This window comes from Rosa rugosa, chromosome 5 (genome assembly GCF_958449725.1).
Source record: "Rosa rugosa chromosome 5, drRosRugo1.1, whole genome shotgun sequence".
Lineage (NCBI taxonomy): Eukaryota > Viridiplantae > Streptophyta > Magnoliopsida > Rosales > Rosaceae > Rosa > Rosa rugosa.
Window position 1 is genome coordinate 10,749,759 of NC_084824.1, and position 19,187 is coordinate 10,768,945.

At 47.3% G+C, this 19,187-nt stretch overlaps 1 protein-coding gene across 1 annotated transcript; it reads left to right on the forward strand.

Annotated features, from left to right (window-relative positions):
* LOC133711186 (flavonoid 3',5'-methyltransferase-like) lies at positions 1-18,411 on the forward strand. Its single transcript, XM_062137344.1, has 6 exons — positions 1-44; positions 910-1,048; positions 1,332-1,428; positions 2,923-2,993; positions 17,688-17,819; positions 18,121-18,411. Exons 1-6 carry the CDS (start codon positions 1-3, stop codon positions 18,409-18,411), a joined length of 774 nt encoding a protein of 257 aa, XP_061993328.1.
* The last annotated feature ends 776 nt before the right edge of the window (positions 18,412-19,187 follow it).

Below are 19,187 nucleotides of genomic sequence, written 5' to 3' on the forward strand. Positions count from 1 at the left end.
ATGGTTACGGTTGGAAAGGCTAATACCACATTTTACTTATGTTTGTGAGTTAGTAGATTTTCGGCTTAGATTTCATTTAGTTTGCTTGGGGACAAGCAAAGTTCAAGTGTGGGGGTGTGATTATACTCATTTATATGCGTGTAATTATATCTAAAACACTATCAATAAGTAAATCATCATGTCAATTAATATGTAATTAATCCATTTTTATTTACTCTGTAGAAAATAAGCGGAATTGCGGAAACGAGAGAAAATTGTGCGAAATTGGAGCAAATTGGAGTTTCCGACAAAAGGAAAAAATAGTCAATGCGGGTCAACCGTGGTCAACACCATCAACGGAGCGGAATCTAATTGCCTCCGATAGTATTTGCGGAAATGCATTGAGAAGGGAGAAGAAAGAAGAAAGAAGAAAGAAGAAAAGAGAAGAGAAGACAAGAAAAATGAAAAGAAAAAAAGAAAAAATAATAATAGCCTTTGCTGATGTCATGATGATGTCAGCATCAGCCTTTTTCTTTTCTCCTTCCCCTCCCCACGTGCCCTCTTCATTATTTTCTCTTTCCTTTTTCTTGTCTTCTCTTCTCTTTTCTTCTTTCTTCTCCCTTCTCAATGCATTTCCGCAAATACTATCGGAGGCAATTAGATTCCGCTTCTTTGATAGTGTTGACCACGGTTGACCCGCATTGACTATTTCGTCCTTTTGTCGGAAACTCCAATTTGCTCTAATTTCGCACAATTTTCTCTCTTTTCCGCAATTCCGCTTATTTTCTACAGAGTAAATAAAAATGGATTAATTACATATTAATTGACATGAGGATTTACTTATTGATAGTGTTTTAGATATAATTACACGCATATAAATGAGTATAATCAAGAGACATTTGCTCATGTTGCCAAACTTAATACTGTCAGATGCCTCTTAACCATTGCCTCTGTTCGCAATTGGCCATTGCATCAACTTGATGCTCAAAATGCATTCCTCCATGGTGACTTGGTTGAAGAAGTTTACATGGTCCCACCTCCAGGCCTACGTCGACAAGGGGAGAAAATGGTGTGTCGACTCAACAAATCTTTATATGGGTTGAAACATGCATCTCGCAATTGGTTTTCAAAATTTGTACATGCCTTACAAAATGCAAGGTTTCGACAATCAAGGGCAGATTATTCATTATTCACTCGGTTACATGAAAATTCATTTACAGTTGTTTTGATTTATGTTGACGACATGATCATTACAGGGAATGATGAATCTGCGATCCATAATCTCAAAAATTTCCTGAGTAACAACTTTCGCATCAAAGACCTTGGAAATTTGAAATATTTTCTTGGTGTAGAAGTTGCTCGTTCTAAGAAAGGCATTGCTATCTCCCAAAGAAAATATACTCTTGATCTTCTTGATGATGCTGGTTTACTTGGTGCACGTCCAGCAAAATTTCCTATGGAGCAGAACTTGAAATTGACTGCAACAGATGGATAGATTCTCAAAGACCCTTCACGATATAGGAGGTTGGTTGGTCGTCTCATTTATCTCACAGTCACAAGGCCCGACATCACATATTCAGTTCATATCCTCAGTCAATTCATGCATCAACCTAGAAAACCCCATTTTGAGGCAGCATTACGAGTTTTAAGATATCTAAAAGGCACACCAGGTCAGGGTTTATTGTTTCCATCGCAAAGTTCTTTAAAGCTAAAAGGCTATTGTGATGCAGATTGGGGTGGTTGCCCCACAACAAGGAGATCAGTTTCTGGTTATTGTGTGTTTCCTTGGTGATTCTCTTATCTCTTGGAAATCCAAGAAACAAAGTGTTGTATCTCGCTCATCAGCAGAAGCAGAGTATCGTTCTATGGCCTCTGCTACTTGTGAACTCACTTGGTTCAAATATCTTCTTCAAGATTTACAGGTACATCATCCAGAACCTGCAAGGTTGGTTTGTGACAACCAAGCTGCTCTATATATAGCAGTAAATCCTGTATTTCATGAGTACACTAAACACATTGAAATGGATTGTCATGTTGTTCGTGAAAGAATTCAAATGGGAGTGATTGCAACAGCCTATACACCATCTACCCAACAGGTTGCAGACATATTTACCAAGCCCCTAGGTGCTACGCTTTTCCATTCACATTCACGCAAGTTGGGCATTCTAGACATTCATGCTCCAACTTGAGGGGGAGTGTTGAAAGTCACAATGAATATCATTGATTTATTAACTTGATTACATGAGACTAATTGTTGGGATTTTATTGTAATTGATAGGTTACAAATTTGGCTATTAATACTGTCATATCTTGTTGTAATTATAGGCTGATTGTATAACTGATTCTCAGCCTCTAGAATTTTCTTTTTCTTTGTATATAATTGTAACGCATTCTACTAAATATAGATGAGAAAATAGAGAATTATTCTCTGTAATCTAAGATTCAGCGGTAGCTAAACGTTGATTAACGCTGATCCGATGGGCGGATCACTACTTATGATATTCTCAGAGCTTCCGCTACCTGTCAAGTAAAATACACAGGGCGTCAGAGGGAGACCGCGTTGGGCGGTCTTCTCTTCTCCGATGCCTAAGTTAGTCAATGTATTTATGTTGACAAAGTAACAATAAGTAGGTAGTAAATGTGCAATTAATGAGGAGAGAGGAGAGAACCTTTTATAGGTGAGGTGAGAGCTGATATTCTCCATGTTTTCGATGTGGGACTGACATGCTTCAATCCCAGCTTCTGATGCTGTTTTGGCGCGGCGCGTCAACGATGCTTTGGGGGTAAGCCGGGGCTCAGGCGGTAGCCTGCTTGGCTGTGCTCCCGTAGGTCACTCCTTTGGCGGGAGTTGGTACTGCTGGCGGTAACATGAGCGTGGCTCATTATAGCTAATTATGCTTGCAAATGTCTATGTAAGTACAATTCTCAATCAGCATTTTTAACAATTGGAGCTGGGAGTGTTTACTGGTTATTCACTTCTTTCCACTGCTCTTGCATTACCCACCGATGGCAAAGTACATAATTATTTTCTACCATTTCTATAATATTCTTCGGTACTCATAATATTAATAGCGCTGTTTGACCCCAAAAGTAATTTTAGCAATATCCTTTAGTGGATCTAGCACAGCGGGCCGATACCTGCGGCCCAAAAAAAAATAAGCCTACTAGGGTTTGGGTTATAGCTTCGCCCATTCCGGAATCCATAAGGAAAACGAAACCTTATTGGAATCAAGTAGCAGAGATTGACTAGGAAACTTCAATCAATAGTCCTTCTACAACAAGGAGCAGTCAAAACCCTAGGTATATATACCAGGTTTCAAGGAAGAATTAAGGACCTCTCTCATATCAATCAATCCTAGCGATTACAAAGCCTCCCCGGAGCAAACCTTCAACTTTGTTGAAACCCGATGACCGTGCGCCAGTCCTAGTCTCTCCAAGAGCTGACTGTCAGCATCACCAGACCAACCCGGCGACCGCACTTCCAGTCCCAGTCTCCCAGCGAGCCGACTGCGAGCGCAACCGCCACCGTTACTACCAGCGAAGCAAGGGTAACGCCCTCGCAACCCAGCGAAGCTAAAGTCACGCTTTAGCGCAACCCGTGCTTTCTCCAAACTTCCCAGTGATTGCTCTGCTTAGTCTACAATACTAAGTATCGATTCGGTGAACGCAAGAGACCACAACCAAAGTCCTTATCCGTAAGGCAAAAGTCCTTTTCCGAAAGGATAGAGAAGAACCCTGTGACGAGGTTGGTGCTCTCCTCGTCCACAGCGCTTGAAGAAGAAGTCAGGTCAAGGGACTACCCCAACGACTGCACCCCGCGGTGCTGGCACGCCTGCGCAATCACTCGCTCAAAAGAGACAGTTTGCAAGCCAACTGGTTTTGGAGCCAAACATTTTGGCACGCCCGGTGGGACCAAACTAAGTGTCTCTTCGTGAACGTTAGCCATTGGGAAGTCAAGCGAAAACCCTTACAAAAAGGGCTACGCTAACTGCTCAAAACACAAGACCTCCAGTTACAAACCGCATCCTCGCGCGGATTGTCGTGGTCTGTCAGAAGAACAAGTAATTCAAAGATTCTCTCTTTATCCCCAATTCTCCGATATGTCAACTGAACAGGGTGAGAGTCACTCGACCACTACTGAGGGTCAAACTGTCATCACTAATCAGGCCAGTGAGCCTGTCGCTACCCCTGTCTCCAATACGGTGGGGAGTGAAGAATCAGAGGATTTCGTTGAGAAGCCTATTCCAGAGGGAGCGACCGTCGAGGTTGCATGCGCGATCATCTCGGAAAACATTGAAAACCATCGCAAGAAGATGGCTGCTGATCTGAAAAGGGAGAACGCGAAAACAGATAGAATCTTACGCGAAATAAACCAGCGTATTTCCCAACAAGCTATGGAAACTGAGCAACTGATGTCGCAAACTGAAAATGCATTGAAAGCTCAAGCTATAAGCATCGCAGATGCCCAGAGTCAGCAGCAGAAAAAGATCATTGATGCTCTGGCGAATCATACCAAGCAAATAGCATCAGATATGGCAGGTCTTCGCAAAGATGGAGCAACTCTCGCAACCGAGGTGGCCATGCAAAGAGCTGAGTTGAACCAAGCTAAAGAAGTGTTGAATAAGACGTTAGGAGATCCTAACGCTATCCTTGGTTCCCTGGGCCAACCATCTGGTTCAGGTAAATATGTGTCGCCAAATCAGCGGGAAAAGGGTAGCAGCAGTACCGCTACACCTGCCGCTACACCTGCCGCGACCGCTGCTACCACGCAGTTGAGAGATAAGGAACGAGCTCTGGTTATTGGCGGCAGCAAGGAAAAAACCACACTGTCAGGTGGACAGACCGCCAGACAGAAGCAGCAGGCATCGAAAAGTGTTGAAACTTCGTCCGACCCCGCTGTGTTCATTCAGTACGACAGCGATGGGGCAGAGAATGTATACCAAGAGCTGCCAGGAAGCTATTATGGGATTGACCAGACTGGTAACCCGATCAAGATAACAGCTTTGGCAAAAGAGATGCCTATGCCAGCAGTGACTCTTCAACAACCAGCTGCAACCCGCGTTGTGCAGATAGAAGAAGGGACAGCGACGGTAAACCAAGCAATACCTGCGCAGCCTGTTCGCCATACAATGGCAATACCACCTCCTCCTCCTCCGGGTCCAGAATATGTGAGACGAGATGAGGTAGAGGAGATGATCAGACAGGCTAACCCTAGGGCCCAGATGGATGGGGTCTATGAGGGACCTTTCCCACCGCACATAATGCTCGCGCCTTTCCCCAGGGGTTATAAAAACATCATATTTGCTACCTTTTCAGAGGAGGATACCGAGAATGCGGCAACTCATCTGGCCAGGTTCAGGGTACAATGCGGCCAGTACCAGAATGATGACATCCTCAAGTGCAGGATCTTTGGCACTTCTCTATCAGGGGCTGCCTTTAGGTGGTTCTCCAAACTGCGACCAGGAACTGTGGCAGATTGGCCTGCAATGGAAAAGCTCTTCCGAGAGACTTTTGGGGCCACAGAGCCTGAGGTAGACTTGGCTTCTCTCACCCAGATGGCCCAACAGCCCACGGAGTCCGCTGTGGCCTACCTTCAGCGCTTCCAGATTCAGAAGGCCAAACTGAATGTGATCCTGCCGGAGAAAGAGTTGATCAAGTTGGCGATCAAAGGCTTAGAGCCGCGCCAGCGAAAGAAGCAGCATGGAAGCATGATTCAGTCAATGGGAGAGCTCATCACGGAGGTGGGAAGCTTCGAACATCTCCTCAGAGAAACTGATGCCAGGAAGAATGCGTCCAGAGGGACATATGTACCAGGGAAAAATCGCACCATAGCGGCCCTGAGCTACCAGCCGGCTACGTATGATCCTTACTATAACTATCATAGTGAGGATTTGGTTCAGGAGGACGATGAGGAAGATGAGAGCGACATCGCTGCTTATGAACTGACAGGGAGAAAGAACCCAGCCTTGAAGCAACTTAAAATCTCCAAGGAACCTGTCAAGCTCAATTCGATGGCCTTCACTAAACCTGAGTTCGCGGCGTATACATATGACGCCAACAAGGCACACGAGATTCTAGATGAGATGATCGCCGCGAAGATGGTGAAGGCCGACTTTGGACCTTTCCCTCGACCAGATCAGCTGAAAGGAAAGAAGTATTGTAAATTCCATAACTTGTGGAACCATAATACAGCTGACTGTGTGAAACTCAAGGACCAGATTCAGGTATGGCTCAATAACGGTAGTCTTCAAGTGGAGGCTCCAGTAACTGCAGCAGCGCTTGTTGACCTAAACCCTTTTCCTAATACTGGGATCAACATGGTCGATGTTAACTGGACCAAGCAGAACCAGAGGAAACCAACCCTGGATTTGAACACAAAGGGGCGAGAAGGAGAGCTTAACGAGGCCCCTACCCAGAAGAAGGCTAAACCATTTGGTCAGGCCTCACCCGTAGTGTTATGCTCGCGGTGCAAGGAAGAGTGTGGCATCCAAGTGTCTCGCGAAGAGGTCGAGCAGACATTTCGTTTTGGCTCTCTCCCGCCCATCAAGTGGGCCTCGCCATCGCGAAACTATCAACCTTCCAGCCCGAGAGAAAAGGAAGAATTGGGGTCACCTACAAAGGACTCCAATCTGTTTAAGAAGCTGAGGGCAGCTACGGTTGATCAGCAGACAACGGAGAAGGCTGCAAACAAGCACAAAGACATTCTGACAAAACCCTACATACCACCTGCTTCAACCGCTACTATCAAGGAAGGGAAGTGGTACACCAGGGAGAAGGGGAAGGCAGTGGAGATAAGTCCTTCCAAAAAGCGAAAACTGCAGCGCAGGTTTGGGGAAGCCAAGCGCGCGCTCGAGGCTTTAGACCAGGGCCTGATTAAACCTTCACAATTGGTCAAATCGCCTGAGCAGTATCAGAGGGAGATGGAAGCACTTGCTGCCAAGCCATTAGTGGCCCCTCGTAGTTTGCGAAAGCAAGCGAGCTCAGCAATAGGGATTTCTGAGCCCAGTGTTTTTTGCAGAATTACCAAGGAGAGAACACTTCCGCCAGCCAGAAAGGAGAGCTCGCCGTCCAGGCGACCGCACGTCAGGCGCCGTGTGTTTCGCGATGAGGCAGAAGCCAAGTCCTCAGTTTTCGAGAGACTGGGGGGCAAGGATAGGACTACCGACACTTTACAATGGAGACCTAAAAAAGTCCAGAGTGTAGTAGTTGCTCCCCTAGAGGCAGATTTTGCTAGGGAACCAAAATCAGTTTCCCCTGGAAACGCTCCCGTGGTTCAGGAGCATGAGCAGTGTGAGGTAAAAGGCCTCACTGAGGAATCCTTAGTAGACAGGTTGGCTAAACAGTTCAACATGGTTATCCCTGTCAACGAACCCAAGCTCAACCTGGAGGAAGACATAGGTGAATCAGATACGTCCTGCAATATGGTTTATGTGCTCCCAGCGCGGTATGCAATACCGGTCGCGGCTCAGGAATGCGTAGAAGCTGAGGAATGTAATACACAGCCCCTGCAGATCACGTCAGCGGTCACAACACCGGTAGAAGAGGTTGTCTGTCTGGAAACAGAGGACGCCAGCAGTAAAGAATTCTTCATGAGCTTCACTCGGCCAACACCTGCTATGGTCCAGCACATGAGACCTTTATACATCACGGCGGACGTTGGCGGTACCAAAGTTAGCAAGATCATGGTTGATACTGGAGCTGCTGTTAATGTCATTACTACTAGGACCATGCACTTGCTTGGAATCAAGAAGGAGAAAATCCAGTCAACGTCTCTCACTCTCAAGAACTTCGCGGGGACTGTAACAAAGACCTTGGGATTACTTTTCTTGCGTATCAAGGTAGGTCCAGCAGAGGGAGTTTATGCTTTCTTTGTGACAGATTGCTATGCGGCCTACAGCGCTATCCTGGGAAGGGACTGGATTCACCGGAGCTACTGTGTTCCGTCAACCCTCCATCAGGAACTTATTATGTGGAACAGGGAGACAGATAAAGCTGAGGTAATCAAAGCGGATCCTCGTCCATTCCCAGTTTCTGCAAACTATGTAGATGCCAGGTACTATTTGGAGCCTATCGCTCCATTGCAAGTCAGTGGCCTCGATAACAAAGGCCGCCCCACAGGGGTGACGACCTCTGAACTGGCACAGTGGGGGCTTACGCTCGCAAAAGAAGGCTTGGAAAGGCCTGGCCACGCTGTGCCTAAACCCTTAAACAATTAATGGATTACGACCTTCCAGAGGAAGGGATAGAGGCCCTCCACTCGCTGTACGAAAGATTATCATCATATCTAGTGGAAAAAGAGGCCTATGAGCGAATCGCGACTTTGGAAATCATTGAAGAAGAACTCTCTGATCAGGAATAAGAGGATGAGGTGGAGATTCAACTCGCTCCAGCAGCGTTGGACGACACGCCTCCCAAAGTCAGAGACCCTACCGAGAAAGTCAATCTCGGGACAGCAGATGAGCCCATGGAAGTGGCTATCAGCGCTTACCTAGAGCCTAGCGAGAAGCAGAGGCTTATTGACTTATTGCTAGAATTCAAAGACTGCTTTGCGGAAAAGTACGAGGATATGCCCGGCCTGTCACCAGACTTGGTTTGCCACCAGCTACCAACACTCCCTGACAAGAGGCCTGTGAAACAAGAACCGCGAAGAATGAATTCAGAAACTCAAATCCTCGTCAAAGAGGAGGTTGAAAAAATGCATAAATCAGGCATTATCAGGGTGGCCAAATATAATCAGTGGCTATCTAACATAGTGCCTGTCCGCAAGAAGAATGGCAAGATGAGGGTCTGCGTAGACTATAGAGACCTTAATACTGCTACACCTAAGGATGTCTACCCCATGCCGGTCGCGGATATGTTGGTCGACGTCGTTGCGCGACATGAATTATTGTCCTTCATGGACGGCACTGCAGGATATCACCAGATTCCGGTCGCAGAAGAAGACAGACACAAAACCGCGTTCCGTTGCCCTGGGTTCGCGGGCGTTTTTGAATATGTGGTTATGCCTTTTGGACTGAAGAACGCTGGTGCGACTTATCAAAGAGCCATGAACCTAATCTTCCATGAAATCCTTGGAAAGATTTTGGAGGTTTACATTGATGATGTGGTTGTCAAATCTCAGAAAATAGGGGATCACATCACAGATCTCAGGAAAGTATTCGAGCGCATGCGATAACACAAGCTTAAAATGAATCCCGCTAAGTGCGTTTTTGGGGTTCAAGCAGGAGACTTTCTTGGGTTCATTGTCCATCAGAGGGGAATTGAGGTCCCTGAAGACAAAGCAAGCGCAGTCATCAACGCATCTCCACCACGCACGAAGAAGGAGCTGCAGCGTTTTCTTGGTAAAATCAACTTTTTGAGACGCTTTATCTCTAACTCTGCAGGTAAGATCCAGCCTTTCTCTCCTCTGTTGAAGCTACAGGGCCAGAGCGAGTTCGTCTGGGAGCATAAACACCAAGAGGCTTTTGATAAAATCAAGGCCTACCTGGCGAGCCCACCAGTGCTCGTTCCTCCTAGGGCTGGATTCCCATTAAAACTATATATTTCTGCAGCTGAGGCCTCCATTGGCAGCCTGCTCGCCCAAGACGATGAGGGTGGTGTCGAACATGCCATATTCTATCTTAGTAGGACACTCACAGACTGCGAGACAAGGTACACTCCGATGGAAAAGCTGTGTCTCACATTGTACTTCTCAGCATGCAAGCTGCGCCACTACATGTTATCCTTTACCACTTGCATCATCGCTCAGACTGACTTGGTCAAGTACATGCTGTCGCGGCCTATTCTGAGAGGCCGCATTGGCAAATGGGTATTGGCTTTATCTGAATTCTCGCTACAGTACGTGCCACAAAAGGCAGTAAAGGGACAGGCTATCGCAGATTTCCTGGCACACCACCCTACCTTGGACATCCCCGTAGTGAAGGAGTTAGAGATAGCAGCTGTAACCATAACTCGGCCAGATTTAGCGCGCATCCCAGAATACGCTATCCGGTATCAAGCCACAGTCTCCTTGCAGCCCTGGATACTGTACTTTGATGGTTCAAGAACGGAAACGTTAGCAGGGGCAGGGATTGTTCTGGAGAATCCAGCGGGCGATCGTTTTTCTTATTCTTTCCAGTTGGAGTTCAAATGTACAAACAATCAAGCAGAGTATGAGGCCCTGATCATTGGCCTTGAGGTTCTGCTAGAGTTGGGAGTAAGGGACGTACAGGTACACGGCGACTCTTTGCTTATAATCAATCAGCTCCAAGGAAAGTACAAGTGTGAAAGCCTTTTGCTTATACCCTATTTGCATCGCGCCATTAAGCTTCTGGATCAATTCGATGAGGCGGATTTGGAGCACATACCCCGTGAGCGCAACTTTGCGGCCAATGAGCTCGCTCAATTGGCTACAGGCATTACATTGAAGTATGGCGTTCGCGAGCGCATCCTGAAGGTCGAGCGCCGCACACTGCCTTCGTGGCTCGCGCGGCCTGACCCACCGGATGATCCAGTTGTCGCGGTTCTCGAGCCTATTGACGTCGATTGGCGCATTCCGCTGATTGACTACCTCAAGCAACCAGACCCTACTGCAGACAGGAAGACTCGTTTTCTTTCCTTGAATTATTTCCTCAGAGGTGACGAGCTGCGACGACGTGGGGAAGATGGCGTAGACTTTCGCTGTGTCTATGGACGCGAAGCCAAGAGATTGATGCGCGAAGCGCACACGGGAGTATGTGGCGCCCATCAAGCAGGCCCCAAGATGCGTTGGCTTATCAGAAGACATGGGTATTATTGGCCCAGCATTTTGAAGGACTGTATCGTGTTCGCGAAAGGTTGCCAAGACTGTCAGGCGCATGGGCCAGTGCAGCACATTCCCAATATTCCCATGCAACCCATTATTAAACCTTGGCCTGCCCGAGGCTGGGCTTTGGACTTGATTGGGATGATTCACCCTCATTCCTCGCTCCAGCATAAGTTCATCATTGTAGCCACTGATTTCTTCACGAAATGGGTTGAGGCTGAACCTTTGAAGGAAGCTTCCGGCGCTACCATTCGCCAGTTTATCTTTCAGAATATTATTTGCAGGTTTGGCATTCCAGAAGTGTTGGTCTCAGACAGGGGGGCAGCATTTATGGGCGGCGAGGTAGAGAAACTTGTCAAGGACTTGGGCATCCAGTTCGTCCACAGCACACCATATTATGCCCAATCCAATGGTCAGGCAGAGGCCAGTAACAAGATTATTATCACCTTGCTCAAGAAGATGCTTGTTGAGAACCCTAGACAGTGGCACGATACGTTGTATGAGACCTTATGGGCTTATCGTACCTCCAAGAGGAATCCCACTGCTACGACCCCCTATGCACTAATGTTCGGTCATGATGCCATCTTACCGTTGGAGATCAACGTCCAGTCTCTGCGCGTCCAAGATCAGCATCACTTGATCGGGGAAGATTATGTTCAGGCGATGTGGCAAGAACACGAAGATCTCAGCGAGCAACGCTTGGTAGCTTTGGACAACTTGGTTTTGGAAAAGCAACGGATTGCTCGCGCCTATGACAAGAGGACGCGTGGCCGTAGTTACAAAGAGGGTGACTTGGTTTGGAAGGCTGTTTTGCCTTTTGGCGAGAAGTTGACCGGTCGCGGTAAATGGACTCCGCGATGGGAAGGACCCTTCGTTGTTCATCGCATTCTGGAGCGCGGGGCCTTTCACCTTAAAGATTTGGATGGCGACCTCCACCGCAATCCCATTAACGGGCGGTTCCTGAAGAAATATTACCCTAGTGTTTGGGAGTTTGAAGATCCACCAGATCAACCTTCTTCTCAGACAGGGGGGCAACCTTAGTCTCCCCAGGTTCGCTTCATCCATATTCAGGCCTTTTCTGTGGCCTTAGTATTCTGTCCTTGCTTCACCTACGAATACTAGGGGGGCAACACTCTGTACATTCAGGCCTTATCTGAGGCTTTATTTTCAGGCCTTATTTGAGGCTTCATTTTCAACAATTTCAAATTTCTTATTTCAAATTTCTTGTTATTGTTGTCAATTTTTCTTTTCTTGGACATTATGGTGTCAAGAATGCATGTAATGGCCTATACCTGAGGCCTTATTTTATACTTTGGTTTGCAAAAAGTGTTAAAAAACTGTCATTCATAAAGTGGCTTTGCGGCCAAAGAGCAGTACAAAGCGCAAATCAAAATAATTACATTTGCGGTTTACAAGGCCAGAAGTGGCTTAGAATAAAAACCATAAAGTTACAGATCTACTAAGAGTTTCTGGATCTTGTGGCAGCGAAGAGGCTGTGATCGGGCATTCATACTCTCCCTCTCTTCACCCACATGCCTCCTCTGATCTGAGTTGCAGCCGTTACCGTCTGTACCGGACCAAAAAGGAAGGAAATAATCCATCGCAACCCTTTTGGTTGGATTACCCTCCGGGATGGAGATGGTCTTCACGGGGAGTGCGACTCACAACCACATCTACCTCCAGGGGAAAAACATAAGTCACGTAGTCAGACCCTGGAGGTAGGCTACGGAGCAAGAACAGGCGACCCATATTGGTCTTCCGCCCTTCTTCCTCCTGCTCCACGCGGGCAATCTGAGAGAGGGGACCCCTCAAAATCGGGTTCTGCCGCGGCGGGAGCACCACATGTTCTTCAGTCTAAATGAAACCGGTGGATTTCACCGCGACTTCCAGAGACCAAAGACATGTGGTTGGACCTAAGGTTAGGCCATAAGACCTACCCAGGTATTGAGGTTAAGCCATAAGGCCTAGGAGTTTGAGGTTAAGGCTGATATCGTGAGGAGAAGATTGTAGAAATTGGAGAAAGAGAAGCAGAGATTGTGATACTATCTCTGGGAAACCCATATTCAGTTGTGTATATCATCTCCCCAGAGTGCAGATATTTATAGTGCCAGTCTCAGTGGCCTTGACCGTACGATGGGTGGTTGTGATATTCTCATTGCCATCAATGAGCGTATCAATTGGTGTTAAATGCTAAGATCTCGGAAATGAAGATAATTGAAAGCGCGTGGGAGGCGGGGCAGTCTCCAAGGAGGTAACCGCTCCATTTCGAGATTATCTTTTCAATCTTTTCAAACAGTTTTAAAAGCATTAAAACAAATTAAAGCGCTGAACAGTTCGAGAAGTTAAGTTGATATGTATTTGGGCCAAGCAATGTGGGCTAAATATTAAGTTAATAATAATATTATTGTTCATACAAAACATGGGCTTAATTCTAGAGGCCCAAAAGTCTGCGTCCTGCATGGGTCAGGCGAAGGAAAAGTTCATCTAAACGAAAACTAGCATCCGCAGCAGCTTGTGCGGCTTGCTGGGCTGCCACGCGAGCTTGAGCTAGTTCCTGGGATAGCGTCTCAAAGGCAGCGAGGGGTTGTTCCAACTGAGGCTCCGCATGAGTAAGCCTGGTAGTAACGTCAGTTAACCGGGCTTGAAGAGCCTGAATCTGGGACCTCAAGTGGTTCCTTTCGAGCGTCAGTTCCCTGATGAGGTTAGCTTGGTCACCCAAGAAATCGCGCGCGGTCTCTGTTTGTTGAGTGAGGTTCTGATAGTGCGTCTCGGTCTGCCTAGCCTGCGCGCTCGCGACTGCCCGCTCATTGAGCCCTTGAGGGAGGTTTTGCAGCAATTGATCGACCTCTTGGAACTGATCTTCAGTGATGGCTCCCTCGCGGAGAAGTACCCTCAAATATTCTAAGACTCTCACGGGCGCACCAGGAATCAGGATATCAGGGCCCAGGAAGCGACGAAGGCCTTCTCTAGCTTCATCTACGACCCCAGGAGGGGTCACTTCGAGTACACGAGCTAACCTTTCCAGAGTGGAGGGAGTTGGTTGCTCAGCGACAGGGACCTCAGGAGGTTCAGCGACAGGTGCTGCCTCTGGCATTGGTTCAGGAAGGTCTCCCAATCCTCCGGCTTCAGTGACTTGGGGGGCAGGGGGAAGAAGTTCTTGGTCAACCATATTAAGAGCGGGTTCAGCAGCTTCTGCCTCTACAGCTTCAGCGTCCTCAGTGTTGAAGGCATTTGGATTCTGGAAGAAGGTATTGTCAGAATAGAATATTTAAGCCAGGAAGTAATAATGGATTAGTTGGTTAAAGGAAATACCTCCTCAGCTGGGGGCTCATGCTCAACGACCGCTGGCATTGCCTCTGGGTTAGCTTCGCTGGGAACAGGAATTGAGTCAGGCGCTATCTGTTCCAGGACAGGTATATCGCTTGGTTCCTCGTGAGGTGCATCCGGTAGCGGTACTCTATCTTCGGCCTCAGGCGAGCTATCATCTATGATCTGCACTGGGATCAAGGCCAACTGTGCATTATTGGCAGCGCCCGCAGGAGTTGGAGAGTTGTTCACAATAGTTGGCGCTTGGGCTTGGGAAGCAGATGTGCCTTCACCAGCATCTGAAGATCCTTCTTCAGTGTGTCTCAAGGACCTATGGCGAACCTGCGAATGAGGATTGTTACATGGTCGCATAGAATGGAAAGAAATTACTAACAAGTACTGAGTAGGCTTGTGTCTTACCAGTCGGTCAGCGATTGGTTCATCTTCTGCCCATAGGTCAGTTCGAGGATCAGAGCGACTGCGTTTCCGAGCCGAGAGGGCGGCGATCTGTTGGGGTCAGAAGATTAGGTTTGATTCGTGGAGGAAGTATGCTTTACTCAAACAAAAAAAGTTCTTACCGTCTGCGAGTCATCATCATCAGAGGAGGATTCGTTGTCTTCAGGCTCTGTCATTACTGCCTTTTGTTTCCCAGACTGGCCAGTGGCTTGGGAAGTGTTGGCGGCGCGACTGCCAGAGGTTGGCGCGTTTCCCTGGAATAGCAAAATTTTGAATTAAAAGGGAAGAGCAAATGAACAAAGGACAAAACACGAGTCAGGATATTTACCTCTTGAGGGGGTTCGTAGATTACAATACCAGCCTGGGCCTGACGTGGGGCTCGCGCGGGTCGCGGAGCCGGCTCGGCAGCAGGAGGAGGAACTTGTGCATCGTCTTCAGGGACGCGAGCAAGTAGATCAACGTCGGCAGGGTAGGGGTATCGCAGTTCCCCGAAAATGGCAGCGAATAGCTCATCATGCTGTTGCCTCCAGCAGTTAACAGAAACTTCTTCCCACCATGCCTCGTATCCTTCCTCAGTCCCATCCACAGAGTCAATCTCTCTAGCCCAGTCAGGGAGGTCAATCAGTACGAGTGTGCTTTGTGCTGGCGGAGGCCCAGAGAGAGGCCCAAATCTACGCCAAGAGGTGTTATAGTTCCAAGCATCATACAAAGGGAATGGAACTAATTGAACAAGGCTGAGTTGGCGAGCGAAGTGGTTGGGAGCATAGAGTTCGTAACTAAGTTCGTCAGCGGCAATCCTGATGTCAGAACAGGAGACTGCGCGGCGAAAGGCCAAGCGCGCGTGATCACTGTAGCGAGAGGCGCCAGGAAGAAATCCGTGTTCAAGCGGAGCCGGGAATCTTCGACTCAGCACCAAGTCGCAGTATGGCATCTCGTGCAGAAGGTACAAGTATGTGAAGCACTCAGAATAAGGAGGGGATGTGTACCTTTCATCGCGATAGAGCCATCGTCCCAGGAGTTGATCAGTAGGTGGAAGCAATGGGATGTCGTCGCGACGAAAATATGGGAAGTAAATTTGAATCCAGAAGTCAAGAATCCAAAAAGGGCCAGAAATGCCAGTCTCGAAGGGATGCATTGTGGCTTGGTACAAAGTGCGATAGAGGGCACCCAGCACTGGTTGTCCTAATCCCACGCGGCAGCCGTTGTAGAGGGCCGTTGCCAGCAAGGTCCAGGCACCAGTGGGTTTACAGGAGGAAGTACAGAAAATAAACTTACAAAGCCAGTACTCCAAGAAAGCAATCCCGCCAGTCGCGTTGTGCTCCTGGCGGTAATAAGCCAACCACCGCGGATAGGAGCCGCTATGAGCGCTACGACCATTTTGAGCCATGGTGGAAGTAAAGGTATCAGAGTCGAATTGGCCATGCAGATAAGGCTCGCTGTCGATGGGTAGGCCAGTGATGGTGAGAATGTCCAATAAAGTGATACTCATTTGGCCAAATCGAAAATCAAAGGTGTTGGTGGCAGTGTTCCAAAAACAGAGAAAGGCAGCGAGTGGCGAACGATTGCCACCGCGCGGAAGACGAAAACAAAGATCGATAGTATGGGTGATACCTGCTGCGTTCCAGCGAGCCAGATCTCGAGCTCGCGCTTCACGATACCAGGAAAGCTCCGCCGCACTGATAAAAGATGGCCAATGCCCTATTTTTGATCGATGATTAGGGGCACTCCAACTGGTAAAATCCCCAGGAGTCCTTCGGAGGACTGGGATGGGGCGGCGAACAGGTAAGCCATAGAAGGCGATGGCGTCGGCCGGGAAAGAATCCCGCGGCGTTGGACCCAGTCCGGCATGGTTGTTCGAGAGTCTGAGGAGCAGGGGTCTCTGGATAATGGTCTGGAGGATCAGGCTGGCACCGATGTTGGCTCCCCAAGAATGGGCGGCTTGTTCATTCAGTTCTTCTTCTTGATCGATAACTATCTTTTTCGGGGGAGCCATTTCTGGGTTTCGAAGAGGAAGATATGTGGAAAAGAGGGTTTCTGGGTTTAGGAGACTAAAAGAGTTTCTGATGTGACAGGTCTGAAGTGGCTGCGGATTTAAATAAGAGATTTTGTGAGGGAAACGATACGACAGAAAGGCGTTTCGCGAGTGAAAGGACGCAACCCTCATTAATGACATCGTTTCAAGCATTGAACGCGTCGTTTTAGCCCCCTTCAATCAGTTGCATTTTCATGAGCCTGATTTCGAGGCCTGGGGGGCAATGTTTGAGCCCAAAAGTAATTTTGGCAATATCCTTTGGTGGATCTAGCACAGCGGGCCGATACCTGCGGCCCAAAAAAAAATAAGCCTACTAGGGTTTGGGTTATAGCTTCGCCCATTCCGGAATCCATAAGGAAAACGAAACCTTATTGGAATCAAGTAGCAGAGATTGACTAGGAAACTTCAATCAATAGTCCTTCTACAACAAGGAGCAGTCAAAACCCTAGGTATATATACCAGGTTTCAAGGAAGAATTAAGGACCTCTCTCATATCAATCAATCCTAGCGATTACAAAGCCTCCCCGGAGCAAACCTTCAACTTTGTTGAAACCCGGTGACCGTGCGCCAGTCCTAGTCTCTCCAAGAGCCGACTGTCAGCATCACCAGACCAACCCGGCGACCGCACTTCCAGTCCCAGTCTCCCAGCGAGCCGACTGCGAGCGCAACCGCCACCGTTACTACCAGCGAAGCAAGGGTAACGCCCTCGCAACCCAGCGAAGCTAAAGTCACGCTTTAGCGCAACCCGTGCTTTCTCCAAACTTCCCAGTGATTGCTCTGCTTAGTCTACAATACTAAGTATCGATTCGGTGAACGCAAGAGACCACAACCAAAGTCCTTATCCGTAAGGCAAAAGTCCTTTTCCGAAAGGCTAGAGAAGAACCCTGTGACGAGGTTGGTGCTCTCCTCGTCCACAGCGCTTGAAGAAGAAGTCAGGTCAAGGGACTACCCCAACGACTGCACCCCGCGGTGCTGGCACGCCTACGCAATCACTCGCTCAAAAGAGACAGTTTGCAAGCCAACTGGTTTTGGAGCCAAACAAGCGCAAAATTTCATGCTCGTTCATTCTAGAGTGTTTTAGTAACATACAATTAATCGGTAAAGGTCTAACAGAGTAGTTTCATTTTACAGATTACGGCAGTCGACCCAGATAAAGTAGCCTATGAGGTTGGATTGCTATTCATTCAAAAGGCTGGGTTTGAGCATAAGATTGACTTCGTTCACTCAGATGCCTTCTCTGCTCTAAATGACCTCGTTGACAATGTAAGTTTGTGCTTAGATTTGTAATCAATTGTAATTGTGTGTAGTAGTGTTCTCTTGGTTAGTAACATAAAACTTTGGTTAGCTAGGTTTGTAATCATGCATGATAATGTTCACCTGTTTAGTAAGGGAAATTTTGGTTAAAAACAGTTGTTTTAATGTACATTATAAATTTATTTATTTATTACTTAAAAAAAATTAATTTGTCTTTTTGTTCAATTGAAACTTTATATGTACACCTTAAGTAGAAGTTGAACAAAACTACATGCACTCAATTAATTTGGGGGTTTAAACTTGTCAACAGGGCAAGGAAGCAGGCAGCTTTGATTTTGCATTTGTGGATGCCGATAAGAACAACTACATCAAATATCATGAGCAACTATTAAAGCTTGTTAAGGTTGGGGGAATAATAGCATACGATAACACACTGTGGTTTGGCTCGGTTGCGGAACCAGAGGAGATGGTAGCGGAACCTCTCAGGAAAGGCAGAAATGAATTTATCAAACTGAACGACTTTGTAGCCGCCGATTCTCGTATCGAAGTAGCTCTGGTTTCAATTGGTGATGGCCTTACCCTCTGCAGGCGCCTTCACTAGACTTAGTTAGCAAGAGACAAGTACTCCAATGTTATTGAAGTTCTCTAGTAAATAAGGCTTTCAGTTAATTACAGTAAATAATAAATGATAGTGGTGATGATGTGATGGAGCGGATATAGTTCCAGTTGCTTCAACATTAGTAGATGAACTTTGTTTAATGTCGGAAAGCGATTGCCATGTGAAGTCTGGCTTTTACTAATATTAACAACTGGTCTACAACTCTGGTACGTACTTGATTGCTAGCTAGCTGTTGCATCCACAACCATTCGTACCGATCGTGCCATCACCACCACCGCCTAACACGTGATATCGCCATAACCCCCACGACTGCTAGTACACACCATTCAACGGCAAAAGCAAATCAACTCGAATTTATATATATCTCTTTCAACGTACCTTTGAATATAGACCTAGCAGTGATAGACTAATTTCTTGAATATAGATTTAGCGGTGATAGCCTAATTTTTAATGGTAAGTTACTGATCGGTCATAGAGAATATTGCTAGTTCATAGTATATACGTACTAAATCGTTCATTCTTAAATTATGGAAACACGTGACGCCAACGCGTTTTCTAGTGAGAGAAACTCCTCATTCTCTCTAGCAAATCCAGCTTCCAGCTTTCCCCCTCCTCCCCCCCTTTCTTGCCAGATCTAGATCACTCCGATCTGGATCATTGGCTTGAAAGTCGGGGGAGATATTTTTCCCTCTTCGCGAGGCTTATCCCTACCCTTCTCGTGGTAGCTCCCTGCTGCCCCGGCGGTGGCAAGTATGCTT